The sequence below is a fragment of the Anolis sagrei genome, chromosome 9 (assembly GCF_037176765.1).
Source record: "Anolis sagrei isolate rAnoSag1 chromosome 9, rAnoSag1.mat, whole genome shotgun sequence".
NCBI lineage: Eukaryota > Metazoa > Chordata > Lepidosauria > Squamata > Dactyloidae > Anolis > Anolis sagrei.
The window spans coordinates 36,539,216-36,564,986 of NC_090029.1; the positions used below are offsets into that span (position 1 = coordinate 36,539,216).

At 43.5% G+C, this 25,771-nt stretch overlaps 1 protein-coding gene across 3 annotated transcripts in view; it reads left to right on the forward strand.

Annotated features, from left to right (window-relative positions):
• Positions 1-25,771, forward strand: part of NTRK3 (neurotrophic receptor tyrosine kinase 3) — an 850,080-nt gene that overhangs the window by 203,849 nt on the left and 620,460 nt on the right. For all 3 annotated transcript variants that reach the window (XM_060755167.2, XM_067471458.1, XM_060755166.2), the window contains exon 2: positions 12,725-12,799. In XM_060755167.2, coding sequence (XP_060611150.2) covers positions 12,725-12,799 — 75 coding nt within the window. The remainder of the gene's footprint in view (positions 1-12,724; positions 12,800-25,771) is intronic.

Consider the following 25,771-nt stretch of genomic DNA (forward strand, 5'->3'; position numbering starts at 1 on the left):
TTTAGGGACAGATTTAAGCAAAGATGTGTAAATTGTGGGAAAGTTGTGTACAAAAATCCACATTTTAAAGAAAATACATATGTCATGGAGAAATGGGTGTGAAAATAAATGCGAAGTGAAAAAAACCTAAACTTAGAAAGAAAATACAGAAAGACAGAATACAACTAAACTTTACAGAGACTGGAAATAGATTCAGCCATGGAACCTACTGGATGAATCCTAGAATCCTAGAATCCAAGAGTTGGAAGAGACCTCGTGAGCCATCCAGTCCAACCCCATTCTGCCAAGAAGCAGGAAAATTGCATTCAAAGCACCCCCGACAGATGGCCATCCAGCCTCTGTTTAAAAGCTTCCAAAGAAGGAGCCTCCACCACACTCCGGGGCAGAGAGTTCCACTGCTGAACGGCTCTCACAGTCAGGAAGTTCTTCCTCATGTTCAGGTGGAATCTCCTGGACAATAAGAAAAAATGTGTTCCCAAGGGTTTGACCTGACAAATACCCACTACTGGAATAGGTAAAGGTAAAGGTAGTCCCCTGACACTAAGTCCAGTCATGTCTGACTCTGGGGTGTGGTGCTCATCTCCATTTCTAAGCCGAAGAGCCAGCATTGTCCGTAGACACCTCCAAGGTCATGTGGACGGCATGACTGCATGGAGCGCCGTTACCTTCCCGCCGGAGCGGTACCTATTGATCAACTCACATTTGCATGTTTTCGAACTTCTAGGTTGGCAGAAGCTAGGGCTGACAGTGGAAGCTCACGCTGCTTCAGCTTTAGTCAAGATTCTGACATTGTCTTATACACTAGATGATTTTTTTATGGCAAGAGCAGAAGGAGACAGCGGAGAGTGACAACAGAGATGTTTTACACATCTTTGACCAGGATGTCCTATTAGCTCAAGGTATGAGTTTGTTAAAATTGTGCAAAAACCAAAGACAGAGCCATTTTGTTAGACTTTGCTTGCAGTGCGCCTTATCGTGTCAACACACATGATGCTGCAGGTAAATGTGATTTATTTATTTATTTATTTATTTACTGCATTTGTTCACCGCCGTTCTCAGCCCTAGGGCGACTCACGGCGGTGTACAACATATAAAAAGACAATTTACAATGAAAGCAATATCATAAACAACAATAACAACTAGGTTCTTGTGGGTTTTTTCGGGCTATAGAGCCATGTTCTAGAGGCATTTCTCCTGACGTTTCGCCTGCATCTATGGCAAGCATCCTCTGAGGATGCTTGCCATAGATGCAGGCGAAACGTCAGGAGAAATGCCTCTAGAACATGGCTCTATAGCCCGAAAAAACCCACAAGAACCTAGTGATTCCAGCCATGAAAGCCTTCGACAATACAACAATAACAACATCACTATTAATAATACCATTACACTAAATCATTCGCGACGTCTCATCATAGAATCACAATCCAATCTCGTTATCCATATTCCGTTCCACTCATCATTGCCAATTTGTTGTAGCACTTAGTCAAACGCCTTCTCAAACAACCACGTCTTTAGGCTCTTGCGGAATGTCATAAGGGAGGGCGCCTGTCTGATGTCTACAGGGAGGGTGTTCCACAGCCGGGGGGCCACCACCGAGAAGGCCCTATCCCTCGTCCCCACCAGGCGTGCCTGTGAGGCAGGCGGGATCGAGAGAAGGGTCTCCCCGGACGATCTCAAAGTCCTCGTGGGTTCATAGGCCGAGATGTGGTCAGATAGGTATTTTGGGCCGGAACCGTTTAGGGCTTTGTAGGCCAACACCAGCACCTTGAATTGGGCCCGGTAGCAGATCGGCAGCCAGTGGAGCTGGGACAACAAGGGTGTTGTATGCTCCCTGCGTCCTGCTCCTGTTAGTAACATGGCTGCCGCGCGCTGGACTAGCTGGAGCTTCCGGGCCGTCTTCAAGGGCAGCCCCACGTAGAGAGCGTTGCAGTAGTCAAGGTGATGCTGCTGCTGGTCCACCTTCTGATATCTGCAAAATAACAAGTTGTTTTCAAATGACAGATCTGTTTCAGTTCTCCTTCTTTTATTACTTGTCTGTCAGAATGCCCTGCACTCATGGAGGCTGCTATACGAAAGGCACACTTAAAATAATAGATGTCTGACACTGCTGTCCCAAAAGCACTTCTTCAACAACAGATGAACCGAACACACACAATTGGTATTTACCAACATGATTGTTGAGTGCCTCCCAAACCAAGTAGAGCTTTATCCTTTGTAGAGAGATACATTCAGGACTACTTAAAGCACCGTGAATCAGGAACACAGTGTGTCCCTTGCAGCATCCAAATTGCAGGAGCAGCAATCCAGACGTTTATGTCCCTCGCTTATTGCCTGGAGTTGAGTAAAGTCTGACTTGGTGGAGGAGGATGCACGCCAAGGAGGAACTGCACAGACGTCAATGTGTCTTCATCTTATTACACTTGAAATGAATGCCACCATATCCAGGGGATAGGTGGGAGTTTTGGGACAAACAAAATGAAATATATTTCAAATAATGCCTTTTGAGATGATCAAAGTTTCCATCATAAGATGCAGAGACAACCCACTTGTGTAGATAAGCCTTAGAAGTAGGTAGAAGTCAGTCAATGAGTAAAACTTTTATAGTTCTGTGTTGCCTCTATGTTTAAACTGCTGAATAACACAGTAATTTGAAACTAACAGGAAGAGGGTAATGTTAACTTCATTCCCAACTTGTAAGCTTCCCGCTCTGGGGAATTAAACTTCGAACTACATAGGCCATTTGGCCACCTTGGGTTTTATTTTGGACTGCAACACATAGAGTCCCCCCAGTCAGTAAACTTGCTGAATGTGTTGGCTGGAGAATTTTGGATAGTCTGAAACATGGTCTGAAAGGTAGCTTTTCCAACTACTGGTTCGTTATGTGTCCTAAGGACAAAATGATATTTAATCTGACTTCACTGGGTTGTTGTAGATTTTTTCGGGTTATATGGCCATGGTCTAGAGGCATTCTCTCCTGACGTTTCGCCTGCATCTATAGCAAGCATCCTCAGAGGTAGTGAGGTCTGTTGGAACTAGGAAAAAAAGGTTTATATATCTGTGGAATGAACAGGGTGGGACAAAGGACTCTTCTCTGCTGGAGCTAGGTGTGAATGTTTCAACTGACCACCTTGATTAGCATACAATGGCCTGACTGTGCCTGGAGCAAACTTTTGTTGAGAGGTGATTACATGTCCTTGTTTGTTTCCTCTCTTTTGTTGTGCTGTTGTAATTTTAGAGTTTTTTTTAATACTGGTAGCCAGATTTTGTTCATTTTCATGGTTTCCTCCTTTCTGTTGAAATTGTCCACATGCTTGTGGATCTCAATGGCTTCTCTGTGTAGTCTGACATGGTGGTTGTGAGAGTGGTCCAGCATTTCTGTGTCCTCAAACAATATGCTGTGTCCAGGTTGGTTCCTCAGGTGCTCTGCTATGGCTGACTTCTCTGGTTGAAGTAGTCTGCAGTAACTTTCATGTTCCTTGATTTGTGTTTGGGCAATGCTACGTTTGGTGTTCCCTATGTGACTTCACTTTCACAAGCTTGAAGACTTAGCACAATGATTCTCAGCCTATGGGACCTGTGATGGCATGGCCAAGCCTATGGGAAAACTATAGTGTCTGGCTTTACTCGGGGTCTATCTGTATACCTTCTGTTAAGATTAAGACCCTTAGCAGACAGAGGTACCTTAGGCAAGGTGAAAAGATAAACAAAACAAGTTTACTGCAAACAAGATGAATAAAGGGTTAACTCCACCCGGGACTATCATAAGGTAACTTAAAACAGTACATTACAAAAGGAGCCTTTGCTGGTTGCAGTCATCTCTCTGGAGTCTTTGAAAGTTTTTGCCTCTGGTGCAAGGCAATGGTGATAAAATGTCTCAAGTTTCTTTATTGTGAAGCATAAGGTCGTCATAAGCTTCTGTTGTCCTTTGGACTGCTGGTATAAAAATACTGCTGAATGCAGGTATGAAAAGATGCCTGTTTTTGGATTGCTTGGGCCTAGGATACCAATCAATGCCCCAAGCATCTAGTGAGTGTAGAAAAAGGAGGAGTCCAGTAAGAATAATAGAATCAAAGAGTTGGGAGAGACCTCATGGGCCATCCAGTCCAACCCCTGCCAAGAAGCAGGAATATTGCATTCAAATCACCCCCAACAGATGGCCATCCAGCCTCTGTTTAAAAGCTTCCAAAGAAGGAGCCTCCACCACACTCTGGGGCAGAGAGTTCCACTGCTGAACGGCTCTCACAGTCAGGAAGTTCTTCCTCGTGTTCAGATGGAATCTCCTCTCTTGTAGTTTGAAGCCATTATTCCCTTGCGTCCTAGTCTCCAGGGAAGCAGAAAGGAAGCTTGCTCCCTCCTCCTCCTTGTGGCTTCCTCTCACATATTTATACATGGTTCTCATCATATCTCCTCTCAGCCTTCTCTTCTTCAGAGAGCTCTATTTGGGCAAATTGACTAGACAAACTAAGTCTGGCCTCTGGGAGGAAGTAATATAAAGGAAGGTATCTACACTATTGGGAAAGCCTATGAACAGAGGGAACTAAAGCAGAGGAGAGGAAAAGGCAGAGCCAAGACTTCACAGGTCCCCAGATGTTTTGGCTTTTAACTCCCAGAAATCCCAACAGCAGGTACACTGGCTGGGATTTCTGGGAGTTGTGGGCCAAAACACTTGGGGACCCACAGGTTGGGAACTACTGTCTTAGCACCTTAGGACATCATACGTTTCTGCATTTGAGATCATCTCCACCCGGAGTGTGGTGGAGGCTCCTTCTTTGGAAGCTTTTAAACAGAGGCTGGATGGCCATTTGTCAGGGGTGGTTTGAATGCAATATTCCTGCTTCTTGGCAGAATGGGGTTGGACTGGATGGCCCATGAGGTCTCTTCCAACTCTTGGATTCTATGATTCTATGATTCTATGATCTTCAAGGAATTTTCTTGAACTTCTGGTAGATTTTGAGATCTGGACAAGTAGCACAAGGTTTTTTCTGTGGGACTTGGGAGAGGATCCCACTCTCTTTGCTTGGCTTTCAATGTGTGGCTACAACTTCCAGATCAGGACAATATTGTTTCCCCATCCACTTGCATTTGGTGGTCAAGGCAAGTGCTTTTGTTGCTGTGATAAATTTTATTATTTGTTTGAAAACATTTTACTGCTGTTGTTTTGTATACTGTTAATATTGCATTCTTTTACTTACCGTGTTGTCAAAGGCTTTCATGGCCAAAATCACTGGGTTGCTGCAAGTTTTCCAGCTGTATGGCTATTTTCCAGAAGCATTGTCTCCTGAAAGAATGCTTCTGGAACAAGACCATACAGCCTGGAAAACTCACAGCAACCTGTTTTACTAATTGTTTGTTGACTTTGGTATTTTGCTGGTACAATAACTTCATTTTTTATATTGTTACTAGCTGTCCCCTGCCACGCATTGCTGTGGCCCAGTCTGGTGATCTGGAAAATAAAGTAATGAAAAGTGTTGGTTTCTAATATATTAATTTCTTTCTGTTTCTTGCTGTTTCTTTGTCAGCACTATTTCTTGCTGTTTCTTTGTCAGTGTTGATGTGAAAATTGTCTGGTTTGCTCACCTTGGAACATGCAAGATATCATTGTCCTTCTTTAAGGGTCCCTTTCAAATCTATGATACTATATCTCTGCATTTGTGAATCATATCTATCTATCTATCTATCTATCCATCTATCTAATGTATGGCTGGCTGGCTCTTTGTCAGGAGGACTTTGATTACGTTTTCTTGCCCTGATGAAGGGAGTTGGATTGGATGGCCTTAAGTATTTTCTGTTGGTCATGGGGGTTCTGTGTAGGAAGTTTGCCTCGATTCTGTCATTTGTGAGGTTCAGAATGCTCTTTGATTGTAGGTGAACTGTGAATCTCAGTGACTACAACTCCCAAATGTCAAAGTCTATTTTCCCCAAACTCCATCTGTGTTCATATTTGGTTTGGTCTAGATCCTTCATTGTCTGAGTCCACAGTGCTCTCTGGATGTAGGTGAACTACAACTCCCAAACTCAAGGTCAATGCCCACCAAACCCTTCCAGTATTTTCTGTTGGTCATGGGAGTCCTGTGTGCCACGTTTGGTTCAATTCTATCGTTGGTGGAGTTCAGAATGCTCTTTGATTGTAGATGAACTATAAATCCCAGCAGCTACAACTCCCAAATGACAAAATCATTATGTTTTGAGTGATGGTCACTCCCTGCATTGTGAGACATTTTGTTGCCAAATTTGGTGTGATTTTGTTCATTGGTTCTTTTGTTTTTAAGCTACTCATTATGCACAGAGCATTTATATATATATAGATTTTGATTGATGAGATGTGGATGTACATGCATCATACTTGCTGTTTGGAAGCATCTTGTGAATCTCCTCAAAAGTAATACAATGACTGGAACCATCACAATTAGGGCTGGTCAATTCGTTTCGTTAATTCGTAATTCGTTAAAAAATTCGTTAATTTTTGAATTACGAAACGATTACAAAACTTTTTTTTAAACCTGGAAGTGTTTTTAAATATCGAAACGGCAGGCGCCAAAAAATTTTGTATTTCCGTCCATTTCGGAAATACGTAAGATGGCCGCCTGGCTTGCTGGGAGCTCTTCTCTCTCGGCGCCGGCTGAGCAAGCGAGAGGGCGAGCGAGAGGGTGAGCGGTGAGCGAGAGGGCGAGCGGCGAGCGAGAGGGCGAGCAAGAGGGCGAGCGGCGAGTGAGAGGGCGAGGGCGAGCGGCGAGCGAGAGGGCGAGCGAGAGGGCGAGCAAGAGAGCGAGCGGCGAGTGAGAGGGCGAGGGCGAGCGGCGAGCGAGAGGGCGAGCGAGAGGGCGAGCGGCGAGCGAGAGGGCGAGGGCGAGCGGCGAGCGAGAGGGCGAGCGGCGAGCGAGAGGGCGAGGGCGAGCGGCGAGCGAGAGGGCGAGCGAGAGGGCGAGCGGCAAGCAAGAGGGCGAGCGAGCGGCGAGCGAGAGGGCCCGCCAGAGTGAGTGCCTGCCTTCCCTCAATAATAATTTCTCCTCCCTATTCTACAAAATTAATAATTATATTTAAAAAATATTGAAAAAAAAGGGCGCCATCTTTACAAAATGTTTTGTAAATATTTACGAAATTTCGTAAATACCGAACTTTTTTTTTGGAAAATTTTGTAATTATTTTAAATATCGAAACAAAAAAACACCCCAATTACAAATCGATTTTGGGAACAAATTTTTGCGTTGTTACCCAGGCCTAATCACAATTGAACTACCTTGGACAGCGACCTTCAATTCAATTTAGTGGCTTTTCTAATAAACAACATCTCATCTTAATTGGTTCACATATTAAGATCAGAACTAGTGTGAGTTTTCTTCTCTAACCAAAGAGTTGTTGCTCAGTCCATTTGTCAAGGATGGAGTGATGACATCAGTGGAGTGACTGCTTTGGATATTGGCATCGTCTTCTTCTTTAGAGGTTTTCTAACAGAGGCTGAATGACCGTCTGTTGGGGGTCAGATGAGAAGATCGTTGTGGGTCCTCCAACTCTATAATCTGAATGGATTGAGCAACACAAAGTGTGTGTGTTGAGTTGCCATTGTCATTTCCCACCAGTCCCCAGGTTGAAGTGTAACTGTGAAACTTTGTTGGCAGATAAAATATTAACCCTCTCCACATGATATAGCATTATTCTCGTAGCCACCATTATTGCTAGTTAACCCCCCTCCCCAAATCCAATAAGCCCAGAGCAGCCAACCAGAACGTACCTTGATGCATTATTGAAATTCCATTACATCAGCGCAAGGGTGAACAAGCGTATAGTTTGTTATGTTAGAAATCTAGGATTTTTCTTAGAATAGAGATGTGGTTAATTAAACAACTGTCTCTTGTAGTTAGGAAGGGAGCAATACATCATTAAGATCTGAAGGCCAAGGGTTTACCTTTAAATACTTCCCGGTGCCTCTTTTCTACTAGTTTGAATTTGCTATAGAGCTGTTTGTCTAGATTTTATTTTATTTTTATTTGCCGTGTCAGAGCAAACAGTCCATTATGTTACATTTCTAACAGAACAAAGCAAACAAACAGAAAAATACAAAACTTGTGAGTTTGGTAGTTGATTAAATGTCCTTTGAGCAGTATCTGGCCCCTTGGAGTGCCTCTGGTGTTGCTGCAAGGAGGTCCTCCCTTGTGCATCATGTGGCAGGGCTCAGGTTGCATTGCAGCAGGTGGTCAGTAGTTTGCTCTTCTCCACACTCGCATGCCGAGGATTCCACTTTGTGGCCCCATTTCTGAAGGTTGGCTCTGCATCTCGTGGTGCCAGAGCGCAGACTGTTCAGTGTCTTCCAAGTTGCCCAGTCTTCTGTGTGCTCAGGGGGGAGTTTCTCATTTGGTATCAGCCATTGGTTGAGGTTGTGGGTTTGAGCCTGCCACTTTTGGACTCTCGCTTGCTGAGGTGTTCCAGCAAGTGTCTCTGTAGATCTTAGAAAACTATGTCTAGATTTAAGTCGTTGACGTGCTGGCTGATACCGAAACAAGGGATGGGCTGAAAATGTCTCTGCCTTGGTCCTTTCACTATTGGCTGCTACTTCCTGGTGGATGTCAGGTGGTGCAATACCGGCTAAGCAGTGTAATTTCTCCAGTGGTGTAGGGCGCAGACACCCCGTGATAATGCGGCATGTCTCATTAAGAGTTTGTCTAGATAAACACACCTGAATTAGTTGAGATTTAAGCTACTGAACCATTTTCTGGCAAAATTCAAAGTAGGAGTTCTGATCTATAAAGTCTACATCCATCTGAAAGATAATATTGCCTTATGTGCTTTTACTTTAATTTCAAAATTCCTTCCCTTCACCTTTTAATGGTGTGTGTACTGAACTCTTCTCATTATGTTTATTGAAATGCTTTTATCCTGTTTCAAATGAATGGATGGTGTTTTTACAGGAAATTATGTTTAATTTAGCTATGTTTGTTTTACTGATTTATCATTAAGTTTTTAGCTCTATTTTATTTTAATATGGCTTGACCTGTGTTGGGAAATAGGTGGCGTGCATACACGTCTGTTATATGAGGCATCATCCTACCAGTGGTATAACCCCTTAGCTCGGTGTTTCTCAACCTTCCTAATGCTGTGACCCCTTAATACAGTTCCTCATGTTGTGGTGACCCCCAACCATAACATTATTTCCGTTGCTACTTCATAGCTGCAATTTTGCTACTGTTATGAATCATAATGTAAATATCTGATATATAGGATGTATTTTCATTCACTGGACCAAATTTGGCACAAATACCCGACATGCCCAAATTTGAATACTGGTGGGGTTACAGGGGGATATATTTTATCACTAGCCGTCCCCTGCCACACGTTGCTGTGGCCCACATGGGGGTTCTATGTGGGAGGTTTGGCCCAATTCTATCGTTGGTGGGGTTCAGAATGCTCTGTGGTTGTAGGTGAACTATAAATCCCAGCAACTACAACTCCCAAATGTCAAGATTCTGTTTTTCCCCAGACTCCTCCAGTGTTCACATTTGGGCATATTGAGAATTCGTGCCAAGTTTGGTCCAGATCCATCATTGCTTGAGTCCACAGTGATCGCTGGATGTAGGTGAACTACAACTCCAAAACTCTAGGTCAATTCACGTATTTTTCTGTTGGTCTTGGGAGTCCTGTGTGCCAAGTTTGGTTCAATTCCATCACTGCTGGAGTTTGGAATGCTCTTTGATTATAGGTTAACTATAAATTCCAGCTACTACAACTCTCAAATGGCAAAATCTAACTCCCCCCCCCCCCCCAAGCCCACCAGTATTCAAATTTCTGTGTATTTGGTCCAGTGAATGAAAATACATCCTGTGTATCAAATATTTACGAAACCAACAAAACCAAAGGCCACTGCCCATCAAGCCCCTCCAGTATTTTCTGTTGGTCATGGGAGTTGTGTGTGCCAAGTTTGGTTCAGTTCCATCGTTGGTGGGGTTCAGAATACTTTTTGATTGTAGGTGAACTATAAATCCCATCAACTACAACTCCCAAATGACAAAATCAATTTTTTTGAGTGAAGGACATAAATTGGGTTGTTAGGTGTCTTGTGTCCAAATTTGGTGTCAATTCATCCAGGGTTTTTGAGTTCTGTTAATCCCACAAACAAACATTACATTTTTATTTATATAGATTTGGGAGTTGTACTTGCCGGGATTTATAGTTAGCCTACAATCAAAGAACATTCTGAAGTCCACCAACAATGAAATAGAACCAAACATAGCACACAGAACTCCCATGACCAACAGAAAATACTGGAAGGGTTTGGTGACCTTGAGTTTTGGAGTTGTAGTTCACCTACATCCAGAGAGCATAGTGAACTTTAACAATGCTGGATTTGGACCAAACTTGGCATGAATACTCAATATGCCCAAATGTTAACACTGGTGGATTTTGGGGAAAATAGCCCTTGACATTTGTGAGTTGTAGTTGCTGGGATTTATGGTTAACCTACAATCAAAGAGCATTCTGAACTCCACCAATGGTGGAATCGAATCAAATTCAGCACACAAGAGAAAATACTGGAAGGGTTTGATGGGCATTGACCTTGAGTTTAGGAGTTGTAGTTCACCTACATCCAGAGAGCACTTTGGACCCAAATTCAGCACCAAATTCAGCACCAAGAGAAAATACTGGAAAGGTTTGATGGGCATTGACCTTGAGTTTAGGAGTTGTAGTTCACCTACATCCAGAGAGCACTTTGGACCCAAATTCAGCACCAAGAGAAAATACTGGAAGGGTTTGATGGGCATTGATCTTGAGTTTAGGAGTTGTAGTTCACCTACATCCAGAGAGCACTTTGGACCCAAAAAATGATGGATCTGCACCAAAATTGGCATGGATACTCAATATGCCCAAATGTGAATACTGCCAGAGTTTGGGGAAAATAGCCCTTGACATTTGGGAGTTGTAGTTGCTGAGATTTATAGTTCATCTACAGTCAAAGAGCATTCCGTACCCCATCAACAATACAACTTGGCCAAACTTCCTACACAGAACCCCCATGACCAATAGAAAATGCTGTGCTTTCTGATGGTCTTTTGTGACCCCTCTAACACCCCTTCATGACTCCCACAGGAATCCGACCCCCAGATTGAGAAACACTGCCTTAGCTCTTGTTCATGTACTCACACATATGAGGGCATACTTTTGAAATGGTGGGTGTGAAAGCTTTCCATTCTCCTGTGTAATCATGCAAAAACAACATGTTTACTGGCTGATAAATATGAGATGAATGCCAGCCTGTTGTAGTAGCATTGGACTACATCTCTAGAGACCAAGGTTCAAATCCCAATTGTGGGATCTTAAGTAGGTCACACTCTTTTAGCTTCAAATGAAGAGGGGGGGGGACTCCTTCTGTACAAATCAAGCTATGATAGGTGTGCTGGTACGTCTGTACCAGGAGCTCCAACTTCATTTTCTTTCTATTAAGTGTTTGCATGCATTCCAAGGTTTCAAGGATTCCTTTGGTTTGCAGTTATAGGGCAAGCCACCTGTCTATCATTGTTAAGTTTGGATCCGCCCCTTCTCCCAGGGAGATGGGAAGGGAAGAAGGGGCCATTTTTAGTTAGTCTTAGTGAGGAAAGCTAAGTTAGAGGACGTGGACAAGCTTCACCTGCAGAAAAGCTTCATCTCTCAAGACATTCCAGGGGAAAATTCCCAAAACTCTGCCTGGGAGCTTGCAGCCTCTCAGCCTTACAGCATCTGAGGGAAACAGCCCTAAAGTCTTAAAGAAATTCCAGAGGGAAAACAGCTTCACAGACCCAAAGAACTCCAGCTGGAGAATCTACAAGCTTTGTCTGGTAGGTTTACTCGGTACCAAGATGCAGTTTGGAATCAGTAGTAGATCCCACACCAACAAAGCTTAGATAACAGACAGCCTGGGAGAGGTTTGAAAAGGGTTTTCCTCTCAAAGTATAAGAACAATGAACGAAGACAGTTGCCTGTCCCTTGTGGATAAGATTAAGGAAGCCACCAGTTGATTTAAAGCCTTGAAGCATTTGTTTGACTCATTGAAGATTGGAGAAATATCTGTTGGATTTGTTCAATAATAAAGGACTTTATTTAACCTTTCAAGCCATCTAAAGACCATTTCTTCAGGAAAATCCTTAAGGACCTCTTTCGAGGTGCCCTGGCTTCCCGCTTGGCACAAGGTGCACGTCCTATTTCAAAGGTCAATTATTACAGGCCCAGTGCGTGACAGAACAATAGGGTCACCGTAAATCAGAAACTATTTGGAGATGCACAACAACAACCTTGAGACTCTTTATAATCATTTTTTCCTGATCTCTTAAACTGACTTTATGCCGTACCGCAATTGTTCTTATTTAATGTCTGTTTCCTGTCCACAATAAAATTGTGCCTGTTCCCCATAATCAACCAAGGAAGACTCTTGCCAGTCCTTTCTTCAGTGATTGTTTCTTCAAGTTCTCCTGTGATGATTGCAAGAGGACTTGCAGAAATGCTCCTAGGAGAAAATTTTGCCCAGGTTTGTTTTGTTAAATTTATTTATTTTTGCCCTTCTGGTTAATGTGCTGCATTATTGCAAATCTAGACTGGATAAAACTGGTTCCTGGAGAAAAGGTTGTAGGGTCAACTTGGGCCGTGTGGAAAGTAGTACCCTTGCTCACTGGCTCCAGTGTTGAGCAAGGCATCTTCATTCAGGTTGGAAGACTATCTTGTTGTGCTCACGTTCTCTTTTTTTTCCCATCTCCTCTCTCCACAGACACATAGAATTCTGGAGGAATTTGCACACGCTGCATGCCGTAGATATGGAGCTGTACACGGGACTCCAGAGACTGTAAGTGTTTTGACAATCGGAGTAGTGCGAGTGCTTCCCATCCAAATAGGTTTGCAAACAGACCAGAAAAAGAAGAAGAAAATGTCCAGGTTTACTTATGTGGCCTTTAAAAAAGAGCAGGAATATTCTGCAGAATGCAGGAGGACATTTCTGTTTGTGGCTGCAGGAATTAATATTTTATCATAGCACTAGCCATCCCCTCCCACGTGTTGCTGTGGCCCAGTCTGTGTATCTGTGTATATGTGCTTATGTGTGTATTAGGCTTGGGTAACTACGGAAAAAATTGGTTCTAAACTCGTTTCATTTTTAGGGGGTTTTTGCGTTTCGTTTTTTAAAAGAATTCCGAAGTTTTTCTTTAAAAAAGTTCGAAATATACGAAATTTCATAAAATTACAAAACAATTATGAAACAATTACGAAACAATTACGAATCGATTCGTTAATGGCGGACGCGATTGCGCAATATGCTAAAAAAAACCCTCCAAATGGGACCGGGGGAACTTCTGAAGCTTCCCTCTCCCTCTGTGGTTGACTGTTGGTGTGATAATTTATTTTTTATCACGGATAAAACAAACAACAACCCTAAAACTTGCACCAGACATACGGAAACAATTACGAAACAATTTCGAAACAATTTCGAAACAATTTCGAAACAATTTCGAAATAAATTGAAAAAATTGTTTCGATTTTTAATTACTCCTGCATGGCTCAATATCGGATCATAAGCTAATTTAAATACGAATTAATAACAAATTACGAAATTAACGAACGAAACCGCCCAAGCCTAGTGTGTATATATGTGTATATATATTTGTGTATATGTGAGTTTGTGTGTATATATATATGTCAAGACCCAGAAGCCTCAAGAACGCCAAACACAATATAAAAGGTTCAAACAAAGGTTTATTGAACACAAAAAAGGCTTAGAGGCGCTTAACTCAGTGCCTCTAGCACAAACTAAGAGTCTATAGCAACCTCTAAGCAAAAAACACAACTTAAATATAATCTGGATTATACCAGAGTATAATATGGGATAACAAAAAGTTTCAGCAATCCGCTTGAAATTCAAAAGCTTCAGAAGGCACAAGAAAACAAGGTGGGAGCATGCAAAATCAAAGTCCAAAAACAGTCCGAAGTCCAGACACGTCCAAAATGAGATGAAGCAGTCCAAAAAGCGAAGTCGTCATCAAAACACAGTCCAGAGTCAAAGGGGAGGTTGACGTCAGCACTTATGGAGTTCCAGCCAGAAGTCACAAAAACACGGAGATCTGTAATCCAAGGACCCAAACTTGAGAGTAATGGCAGGAACAAAGATCCAAACCCGATAAGACACTTTGCCTTCTGCAAAGACCCATTGAAACCAAACCAACTTATATCCTATAACTCCTCCTCAGAGGATGACCTGCTCCCCACCCTTTCCTCATCCCTTTCAGCTGCCCCATTTCCTGCAGCTGAGCACTGCCTCCCATCTCTCCACCTTTGCCAGCGTCTGGCAAGACTTAGGTCTTCCCAAGTGTTCCCAGATTGCCAGTCCTCTGCAAACCCCTCAATGTCATCACTGGAGGTAGGCTGAGTACAGATGTCCGTAATCTCCTGCACACGGGTCCAGTCTAAAGCATCCTCCTCCCCATCGTCACTCCCAGTCCCATCACTCCTTTCAAAACCCACAAAGTCTTCATCTTCTGTTGGAGCGCTAAGTATATCACGGATACACTTCCTTTGGATCTCCTCATCTGATTCTTGTTCTCGAGTAGCCCGCTTAACTCCCCTGCTTTCCTCTCCTTCCCCCATTTCACAGTCTGAGAAACCCTCGAAAGATTCGGAATCAGTTGGAGTCATGAAGATGTCTCTAATCCGCTTTCGCTGCTGCTCCTCCTCCCATACCTGCGCAGCCCTCTTCTCCCTTCTACCAGTAGTAGTAACATGACTATCACGCTGTACTACAACATATATGTGTGTGTGTGTGTGTGTGTGGTTTTGCGCATGCGTTGTAATGTGGGGTTTTTTTTTTGCTTTCTAAGTCTCTTTTCTATTGTGTTAATTTGCTTTATTTATTTTATTTGTTACTGTAACTATTTTCTGATGTATTTTTTTGTTCTCTGCATTCTGTATTTTATTGTGCTGTGTTGCATTTTTGGGCTTGGCTTCATGTTAGCCGCCCCGACTCCCCATCAGGGAGATGGTGGCGGGGTATAAATAAAGATTTATTATTATTATTATTATTATTATTATTATTATTATTATGTGTTTTTGCTGTTTTTATGAGTGATGACCACTTATTGGCCTGATACGTGTATTGTGTCCAAATTTGGTGCCAATTCATCCAGTGGTTTTTGAGTTATGTTAATCCCACAGACAAACATTACATTTTTATTTATATAGACTAGCTGTACCCGCCACGCCTTGCTGTGGCCAACCTTCCCTCTTTCTCTCCTTTTTTCCCTCCTTCCTTCACTCCCTCTTTCCTTCCTTCCCATCTTTCCTTCTCTTCTTCCTTCTCTATCTCTTTCCTTCCTTTCCCTTTTCTTTCTCTTCTGCTGTCTCTCTTTCTTCCTTCTCTCTTTCCTTCCCTCCTTCTTTCTCTACATCTTCCCCCCTTCCTTCGCTCCCTCTTTCCTTCCTTCTTTCCCTTTTTTCTTTCCTTCTCTTCTTCCTTCTCTAACTTTCCTTCCTTCCCCTTTTTTCTTTCCCTCCCTCTTTCTCTCCTTCCTTCCTTCTCCCTTTCCTTCTTTCTTTCTTTCCCTCCCTCTTTCTTTTCTCCCCTTCCCTCCTTTCTTCCCTTTTTTCTGTATTGTCGTTTAGCTTTTCGTCATTTATATTTTGGGGCTTTTTAAGTCCCTTCTGCTGTGTTTTTCAGTGTTTTTATGAGTGAAGGACATGCATTGGGTTGTTAGGTGTCTTGTGTCCAAATTTGGTGTCAATCTGCCCAGTGGTTTTTGAGTTCTGTTCATCCCACAAACTGCAGCTAAACATCAAAAAAACCAAGATTATGGCTACAAGAATGATTGACAACTGGAAAATAGAGGGAGAAAATGTGGAGGCCGTGACAGACTTCGTATTTCTAGGTGCAAAGATGAGTGCAGATGCAGACTGTGGCCAGGAAATCAGAAGATGCTTCCTTCTTGGGAGGAGAGCAATGTCCAGTCTCGATAAAATAGTAAAGAGTAGAGACATCAGACTGGCAACCAAGATCCATTGCCTAGTCCAAGCCATGGCATTCCCTGTAGTCACATCTACGGTGGTGAGAGCTGGACCTTCGGGAAGGCTGAGCGAAGGAAGAGAGAGGCTTTTGAGCTGTGGTGTTGGAGGAAAGTTCTAAGAGTGCCTTGGACTGTGAGAAGATCCAACCAGTCCATCCTCCAGGAAAGAAAGCCCGACTGCTCACTGGAGGGAAGGAGACTAGAGACAAAGTGGAAGTCCTTTGGCCACATCATGAGGAGACAGCAAAGCCTAGAGAAGACAATTATGCTGGGGAAAGTGGAAGGCAAAAGGAAGAGGGGCCGACCAAGGGCAAGATGGATGGATGGCATCCTTGAAGTGACTGGACTGACCTTGAAGGAGCTGGGGGTGGTGACGGCCGACAGGGAGCTCTGGCGTGGGCTGGTCCATGAGGTCACGAAGAGTCGGAGATGACTGAACTGAATGAACAACAACAATCCCACAAACAAACATTACATTTTTATTTATATAGATGGGGTGGATGCTGCTATTCTTCACCTTTTGAGAGGGGACTGTAGCGTCGACAGATTTGCATTAGTCTTTGGTTTTGCTCCTTCCTTCCTTCCTTCTCCTTTTGCACAATATTTAGTTTTCTGTCCATGACCTTCTCAAGAAGTGACTGTATCCAAGCTTTCAAGGAAAGAATAGAGTGGCAGGCAGTGTATTCCATGGATCTTTAAAAAACATTGGAAACGATTACTGTGCTCAAACACACCAATTTTGCCACCTCACACATTGCTGGATGGATAACATTTAATTTCTTCCCGAATCGATTTTCTTGGAACTGGCTGAACCTGGAATTGGACTGCTGATCTGAAGGCTCAGACAAGGCATGGAAGCAGCCAGGCATTCTGCAGCTCAGATCTTCTCCTCTCAACTTCCATCATGAGCCCTATTCAGCTTTGTCCCATCTTTCTCTTATTCTCACTCTTTGTGAGCTCTCTCCTTTTTTAAGAAAGACCTCCTCCTCTAAGTTGTTCTCAGTTCTGACTTTTCTTGACTCATAGTTGGCTGATCTGGCCGGGGTGGTCCACGCCTTAGTCACCTCCAGACTGGATTACTGCAATGCGCTCTACGTGGGGCTGCCCTTGAAAACGGCTCAGAAACTCCAATTGGTCCAACGGGCAGCAGCCAGGATGTTAACTGGGGCTCCTTACAGAGAGAGGTCAACCCTCCTGTTCAAGGAGCTCCATTGGCTGCCGTTTATTTTCCGAGCCCAATTTCAGGTGCAGGTGCTTACCTACAAAGCCCTGAACGGTTTGGGACCACCCTACCTGCATGACCGTATCGTTGTCTACGAACCCACACGTTCACTCCGGTCATCTGGAGAGACACTGCTCGTGATCCCGCCCGCGTCACAAGCGCGCTTGGTGGGGACACGAGACAGGGCCTTCTCTGTGGTGGCCCCCGCCTCTGGAATGCCCTCTCGAAAGACCTCAGACAAGCCCCTACATTGGCAGTCTTCAGGAAGAATTTGAAAACCTGGCTGTTCCAATGTGCCTTCTCAGACTAGGAACCCCAGTACCAAATCCCAGAAGCACTTTAGTTAGAACCAAGATCACCGCACACCGCACTTATACTATAATCCCATATCCCTCCAACACATCAGCACTTTTAACCCTGTACCCCTACTCCGGCCGGCTCAGTTTTAATAATGTCTTGTTGTACTGCTTTTGTTATTGTTTTTGCTTAACTGTTTTTATTTGCTAGGTACTGTATTGTTGTATTGTTGTATTGTGTGGGCTTCGGCCCGTTGTAAGCCGCATCGAAGCCCTTGGGAGATGCTAGCGGGGTACAAATAAAGTTATAATAATTATAATAATAATAAAGCAGTGGATGACGCCCTCCTCCAATAGCACACTCAGAAAGGGCAACAAGTTGTTGTGACTCGGGTATTGTATGACTGTATTTGTGCTTCCAGGAAGGGACAAAGGCCAAAATATTTTTACTGGTACCAAGATATTTTGCATTGACTTTGGGAGTCAAGGGTAACATTTACTTTTCTGTTTTCGGATGGTCAACATCTTGGGTTGACTATTTTCTTAAGCTTTCCAGATTGCTTTGGCCTGTTCTCCATTTCAGCAATTGCGTAGCACGCGACATTTCTCCTTGTGCAGCATGAGGAGCCCCATGTGCTTTGCAGAAGCAGAAGGGGAGCCAGTGACTGGCTTTTGCTTGCTTTTGTATTGAAAGGGTTTTTGTAATAACACGGGAAACCACATCCGGCCCGGACATGGAAAGGACTGACAGATCGATAGCTCTTTCTCGATTCTGTGGGTGGTGGTGCATGGCCGTTCTTAGTTGGTGGAGCGATTTGTCTGGTTAATTCCGATAACGAACGAGACTCTGGCATGCTAACTAGTTATGCGACCCCCGAGCGGTCGGCGTCCAACTTCTTAGAGGGACAAGTGGCGTTCAGCCACCCGAGATTGAGCAATAACAGGTCTGTGATGCCCTTAGATGTCCGGGGCTGCACGCGCGCTACACTGACTGGCTCAGCGTGTGTCTACCCTACGCTGGGGAGGCCCTGCTCTCGGTCCCGCCCGCATCGCAAGCGCGGCTGGTGGGGACGAGAGACAGGGCCTTCTCGGTGGTGGCCCCCCCCGGATGTGGAACGCCTTACCTGTGGACATCAGACAGGCCCCCTCACTGCTGGCATTCCGGAGGAAGGTCAAGACCTGGCTTTATGAACAAGCGTTTGGCTAATTGTGCAATGAAACACAGTAAGATGGTACAACTGAACATAGGAACTGTATAAAGGACTATGATTGCGGATTCTGATTTTGATTTGTTTGCTGAGGCGCACGTCTGTGTTAATTGATTGCTTGATTTGATATATCTTGTATAATGTGTTTTAACGGCTTTTTGATATTGTTGTGTTAACCTTTACTATGTAAACTGCCTTGAGTCGCCTTTTTTGGCTGAGAAAGGTGGTATAGAAGTAAAGCAAATAAATAAATAAATAAATAAATAAATAATAAGGGTCCCCTCCCCATTATGGGCTCCCAAAGGTGCTGGAGGAACGGAAGAATCTGGAGGTGCCTCAGGAAACAGTATCCATGCACATACCTATTGCTTACTTTTCAAGTTCTTTTCTGCCTGCATTTCTGAGGACAGAGAAGCCTGCTCAATCAGGTCTGAGATTTTATTTATCGTATCAGGAGCAAACCAAACAATTGTATTGCATTTTTAACAAACAAACAAACAAACAAACCACAAAGTTAGTTGATTAGATGTCCTTTGACCAGTCTCTGTCCCCTTGGAGTGCCTCTGGTGTTGCTGCAAGGAGGTCCTCCCTTGTGCATGTGGCGGGGCTCAGGGTACATTGCAGCACGTGGTCAGTGGTTTGCTCTTCTCCACACTCGCATGTCGTGGATTCCACTTTGCAGCCCTATTTCTGAAGGTTGGCTCTGCATCTCGTGGTGCCAGAGCGCAGTCTGTTCAGCGCCTTCCAAGTCGCCCAGTCTTCTATGTGCCCAGGGGGGAGTCTCTCATTTGGTATCAGCCATTGATTGAGGTTCTGGGTTTGAGCCTGCCACTTTTGGACTCTCGCTTGCTGAGGTGTTCTGTAGATCTTAGAAAACTATTTCTTGATTTAAGTCGTTGACGTGCTGCCTGATACCCAAACAGGGGATGATGAGCTGGAGATGTCTCTGCCTTGGTCCTTTCACTATTGGCTGCCACTTCCCGGCGGATGTCAGGTGGTGCAATACCGGCTAAGCAGTGTAATTTCTCCAGTGGTGTAGGGCACAGGCACCTCGTGATAATGCGGCATGTCTCATTAAGAGCCACATCCACTGTTTTAGCGTGGTGAGATGTGTCCCACACTGGGCATGGATACTCAGCAGCAGAGTAGCATAGCACAAGGGCAGATGTCTTCACTGTGTCTGGTTGTGATCCCCAGGTTGTGCCAGTCAGCTTTCGTATGATATTGTTTCTAGCACCCTCTTTTTGCTTGATGTTCGGGCAGTGCTTCTTGTAGGTCAGAGCATGGTCCAGAGTGACTCCCAGGAGATACGTTCAGACATTTGCACAGTTGAAGGTAGTGTTCACACATTCGTAAAGATGTCTGATCCAAGCATATTAATTTTTTTTATATCCTATTTGAATTACTCTAAGAGTGTAATCCAAATCGAGAGTGACCAGTGCTATCTCAGCCCAGGCACTGTCCAGACACGACCTAGACCCCTCTATATTACCCTGGTCATTCTCCTAACAGGCCCCTGGAAACAGCCCATCCCTGCTTTTGTCGTTTACCTATTACAGTACTGTGTCGAAATGCTGGTCCGACCTCATTTCAATTTGTATCAGTCTTGACCCGGCCTTTTTAATTGTTCTGACCCATTCCTTTTCCACACCCTAACAAATAGACAGGAAGAGCAGGCAGGATTTTTCCTTTTAATATTGATGTGTTGTTGGGTAATTCCATGCTTATGTTGCTGTTGCTGTTATTTTTTGTTGATGTTGTGACTCTGTATGTTTTGATGTTGTTGTTTGGAAGCTGCCCTGAGTCTCCCCTGGTGTATAAATAAAGTTTAATTTATTATTATTATTATTATTATTATTATTATCTATATAATTAAAAATGTAATGTTCGTTTGTGGGATTAACTGAACTCAAAAACCACTGGATGAATTGACACCAAATTTGGACACAAGACACCTAACAACCCAATGTATGTCCTCCACTAAAAAAAAAATGATTTTGTCATTTGGGAGTTGTAGTTGCTGGGATTTATAGTTCACCTACAATCAAAGAGCATTCTGAACTCCACCAATGATGGAATTGATCCAACTTGGCATACCGAACTCCCCTGACCGACAGAAAATCCTGGAAGGGTTTGGTGGGCAGTGTCTTTTGGTTTTGGAGTTGTAGTTCACCTCCATGCAGAGAGCACTGTGGACTCAAATGATGATGTATCTGGACCAAACTCTACAAGAATATTCAATATGCCCAAATGTGAACACTGGTGGAGTTTGGGGGAAATAGAATCTTGACATTTGGGAGTTGTAGTGTCTGGGATTTATAGTTCACCTTCAATCAAAGAACATTCTGAACCCCACCAACGATGGAACTGAACCAAAACTTGGCACACAGTTCTTCTATGACCATCAGAAAATACTGGAAGGGTTTGGTGGGCAGTGTCCTTTGGTTTTGGAGTTGTAGTTCACCTCCATCCAGAGAGCACTGTGGACTCAAACAATGATGTATCTGGACCAAACTCTACAAGAATACTCAATATGCCCAAATGTGAACACTGGTGGAGTTTGGGGAAAATAGAATCTTGACATTTGGGAGTTGTAGTTGCTGGGATTTATAGTTCACCTACAGTCAAAGAGCATACTGAACCCCACCAACAATAGAATTGAGGCAAAGGTCCCACACAGAACCCTCACGATCACCAGAGTGGACCACAGCAACGCATGACAGGGAATGGCTAGTTAATAATAATAATAATAATAATAATAATAATAATAATAATACCTTATTGATGCATTTGACAAAATAGACTGAACTCAACTAAAGTTTATTCTACCATGTAAGTCTTTCATGTATGTCTCAAAGGTGCTACAAGATCCCTTGGCGTGTAATAGGCTCTGTGCGGGACTGCCTTTGGAGTGAACACAAAAAAACTTTATTTCTCCCCAAAGAGCTATAGCAAGACAAATGATTGGAGCTGGTTACAGAAAACAAACAGCTCTCCTTTTGCAACAGCCTCACTAGTTACCAGTCTATTTCCAGGCTGAACTCCAAGAGGTTGAGAAGGCTGAGAGGAGATATGATAGCCATGTATAAATATGTGAGAGGAAGCCACAGGGAGGAGGAGGGAGCAAGCTTCCTTTCTGCTTCCTTGGAGACTAGGACGCAAGGGAACAATGGCTTCAAACTACAAGAAAGGAGATTCCATCTGAACACGAGGAAGAATTTCCTGACTGTGAGAGCCGTTCAGCAGTGGAACTCTCTGCCCCAGAGGGAGTGTGGTGGAGGCTCCTTCTTTGGAAGCTTTTAAGCAGAGGCTGGATGGCCATCTGTCAGGGGTGTTTTGAATGCAACATTCCTGCTTCTTGGCAGAATGGGGTTGGACTGGATGGCCCAGGAGGTCTCTTCCAACTCTTTGATTCTAGGATTCTAGGTGGTTATAACTTATTCATCTTTGAGCCTGGGCCACCTCTGCCCCCTTATTAGCCTGAGGGAGCTTTTGGGGAGGCCTTTGTTTTGGCCATGCCACCCTCACAGGAGGGAATGGAACAAGACTTCCTTGCTTAGGTGCTCCAGGCTCCCTTCTAGGAGAACTTAGGCTGACTCTCCCTTTCTTGTCCTCTTCACAACAAGATTTAGGCAACCAAATCTCTGTAAGGAAAGTGCTATAAACTGTACAGACCTCACTAACTCTGAGGATGCTTGCCATAGATGCAGGCGAAACGTCAGGAGATAATGCTTCTAGAACAGTGTTTCTCAACATTCCTAATGCCGCGACCCCTTAATACAGTTCCTCCTGTTGTGGTGACCCCCAACCATAACATTATTTCCATTGCTACTTCATAAATGTAATTTTGCTACTTGTTATGAATCATAATGTAAATATCTGATATGCAGGATGGATTTTCATTTACTGGATCAAATTTGGTACAAATATCCGATATGCCCATATTTGAATACTGATGGGGTTGGGGGGGGGGTTGATTTTGTCATTTGGAAGTTGTAGTTACTGGGATTTATAGATCACCTACAATCAAAGAGCATTCTGAACCCCACTAAGGATGGAATTGAACCCAACTTGGCACACAGAATTCCCATGGCCAACAGAAAATTACTGGAAGGGTTTGGCATTGACCTTTAGTTTTGGAGTTGTAGTTCACCTACATCAAGGACTCAAACAATGATTGACTTAAACCAAACTTGGCACAGATACTCAATATGCCCAAATGTGAACAATGGTGGAGTTTTGGGGAAATAGACCTTGTCATTTGGAGTTGTGGTTGCTGGAATTTATAGTTCACCTATAATTAAAAAACATTCTGAACCCCACCAATGATAGAATTGGGACAAACTTCCCATACAGAACCCCCATGACCAACAGGAAATACTGTGTTTTGTGATGGTCCTTGGTGACCCCTCTGACACCCCTTCATGACCCCCTCAGGGGTCCTGACACCCAGGTTGAGAAACACTGTTCTAGAACATGCCCATATAGCCCAAAAAACCTACAACAACCCATTGTACTGGTTTTATTTCTTGATTTTCAGTGAATATGTTTAATTCATTGGTGTTTTTCCTTCGATAGATAATAACCTTTCAACAGTAATATAACTGCAACATTCACACTTGCCTCAAGCAGGCAAGAGTTTTTTTCCCATCCTGGACATTATTCCACAGATATATAAACCTCATTTGCCTAGTTTAAAAAAGACCTCACAACCTCTGAGGATGCCTGCCATAGAATGTGGGTGAAATGTCAGGAGAGAATGCTTCCGGAATGTCAGGAGAGAATGCTTCCGGAATATGGCCATACATCCCAGAAAACTCACAGCAACCCAATGATTCTAGCCATGAAAGCCTTTGACAACACTATCTATATAAATAAAAATGTAATGTTCGTTTGTGGGATTAACATAACTCAAACACCATTAGACGAATTGCTGCCAAATTTGGCCACAAGACACCTACTAACCCTTGGTGTTACCGTCACTCAAAAAAAGGGTTTGTCATTTGGGAGTTGTAGTTGCTGGGATTTATAGTTATTCTACAATCAAAGAGCATTCTGAACTCCACCAATGATGGAATTGAACCAAACATGGCACACAGGACTCCCATGACCAACAAACAATACTAGAAGGGTTTGGGGGGCATTGACATTGGGTATGGGAGTTGTAGTACACCTACATCCATAGAGCACTGTGGACTCAAACAATGATGGATCAGGACCAAACTTGGCATGAATACTCCATATGCCCAACTAGGAACACAAATGGAAATAGACCTTGACATTTGGGAGTTGTAGTTGCTGGGATTTATAGTTCACCTACAGTCAAAGAGCATTCTGAACTCCACGAACGATAGAATTGGGGCAAACTACCCACATAGAACCCCTATAACCAACAGAAAATACTTAAGGCCATCCAGTCCAACTCCTTCACCAGGGCAAGAAAACGTAATCAAATACTATTTACCCACAAGTGTAAAGAAATTACATATATTAGAAACCAACACTTTCTCATTACTTTATTTTCCAGATAACCATACTGGGCCACAGCAATATGTAGAAGGGGACAGCTAGTCTATATAAATAAAAACGTAATGTTCGTTTATGGGATTAACATAACTCAAAAACCACTGGAAGAATGGACACCAAATTTGGACACAAAACACCTATCAGGCCAACAAGTGACCATCACTCATAACAACACTGAAAAACACAGCAGAAGTGACTTAAAAAGCAAAAAAAAAACCCACACACTTTACAGCGCATGCACAAAACCATATATATATATATATATATATATATATATATATATACACACACACACACACATACACAAATATATATACACACATACGCACACACAAAACACATATACACAGAATGGGCCACAGCAACGCATGGCAGGAGTGGCTAGTCCTAAATACAGGGTTAGTCAAAATGCATAGGCCAATAAGCCATTCAATTGAATGGCTTATTGGCCTATGCATTTTGACTAACCCTGTATATACATGCTTTTATCTGAATCTGCTCCAGATTTTACCCCAACCCCTCTTCAGTCCTGTTTCTAATAAATGTCAGAATATAAATAAGTAAAATAAATTATAGCCACCATAAAGGCCCCTCTTGCAGCCAATGAGCAAGCCCCTCGCTATCTCTTCTTGGGGTTCCATGTCCAGAATTATCTTCAAATCATGGATTGTGTGCTTGTGCATGCATGTGCCTTCCAGTTACCTGACCCCATTAATTTCAGTAGTTTTTCTTAGGCAGGGAATACTCAGAGGTGGCTTAGCCATTCTTCCTCTGAAATATAGCCAACAGCACTTGGAATTTGTTGTCAGCCTCCCATCCAGTGATCCCATTAGATGGGATCCGGTACCTTTGCCTTCAGTGCTTTTTGGTGGATTCTGCCATAATCATGGAGCTATTAGGAGCCTTGTGCCAGCTGAACTGCTGACCTGAAGTTCAGTGGTTTGAATCCACGAGACAGGGTGAGCTCCCATTTGTCAGCTCCAGCTCCCCATGTGGGAATATGAGAGAAACCTCCCACAAGATGGTAACACTTGCGAGTCGCTATCTCTTCTTAGGGTCCAGTGTTCAGAAATACCTTCAAAGCATGGATTGTGTGCTTGTGCATGCATGTGCCTTCAAGTTACCTGGCCCCATTAATTTCACTAGTTTTTCTTAGGCAAGGGATACTCAGAGGTGGCTTTGCCATTCTTCTTCTGAGATATAGCCGACAGCACTTGGAATTTGTTGTCAGTCTCCCATCCAGTGATCCCATTAGATGGGATCCGGTACCTTTGCCTTCAGTGCTTTTTGGTGGATTCTGCCATAATCATGGAGCTATTAGGAACCTTGTGCCAGCTGAACTGCTGACCTGAAGTTCAGTGGTTTGAATCCACGAGACAGGGTGAGCTCCCATTTGTCAGCTCCAGCTCCCCATGTGGGAACATGAGAGAAACCTCCCACAAGATGGTAACACTTGGCAGTCGCTATCTCTTCTTAGGGTCCAGTGTCCAGAAATACCTTCAAATCATGGATTGTGTGCTT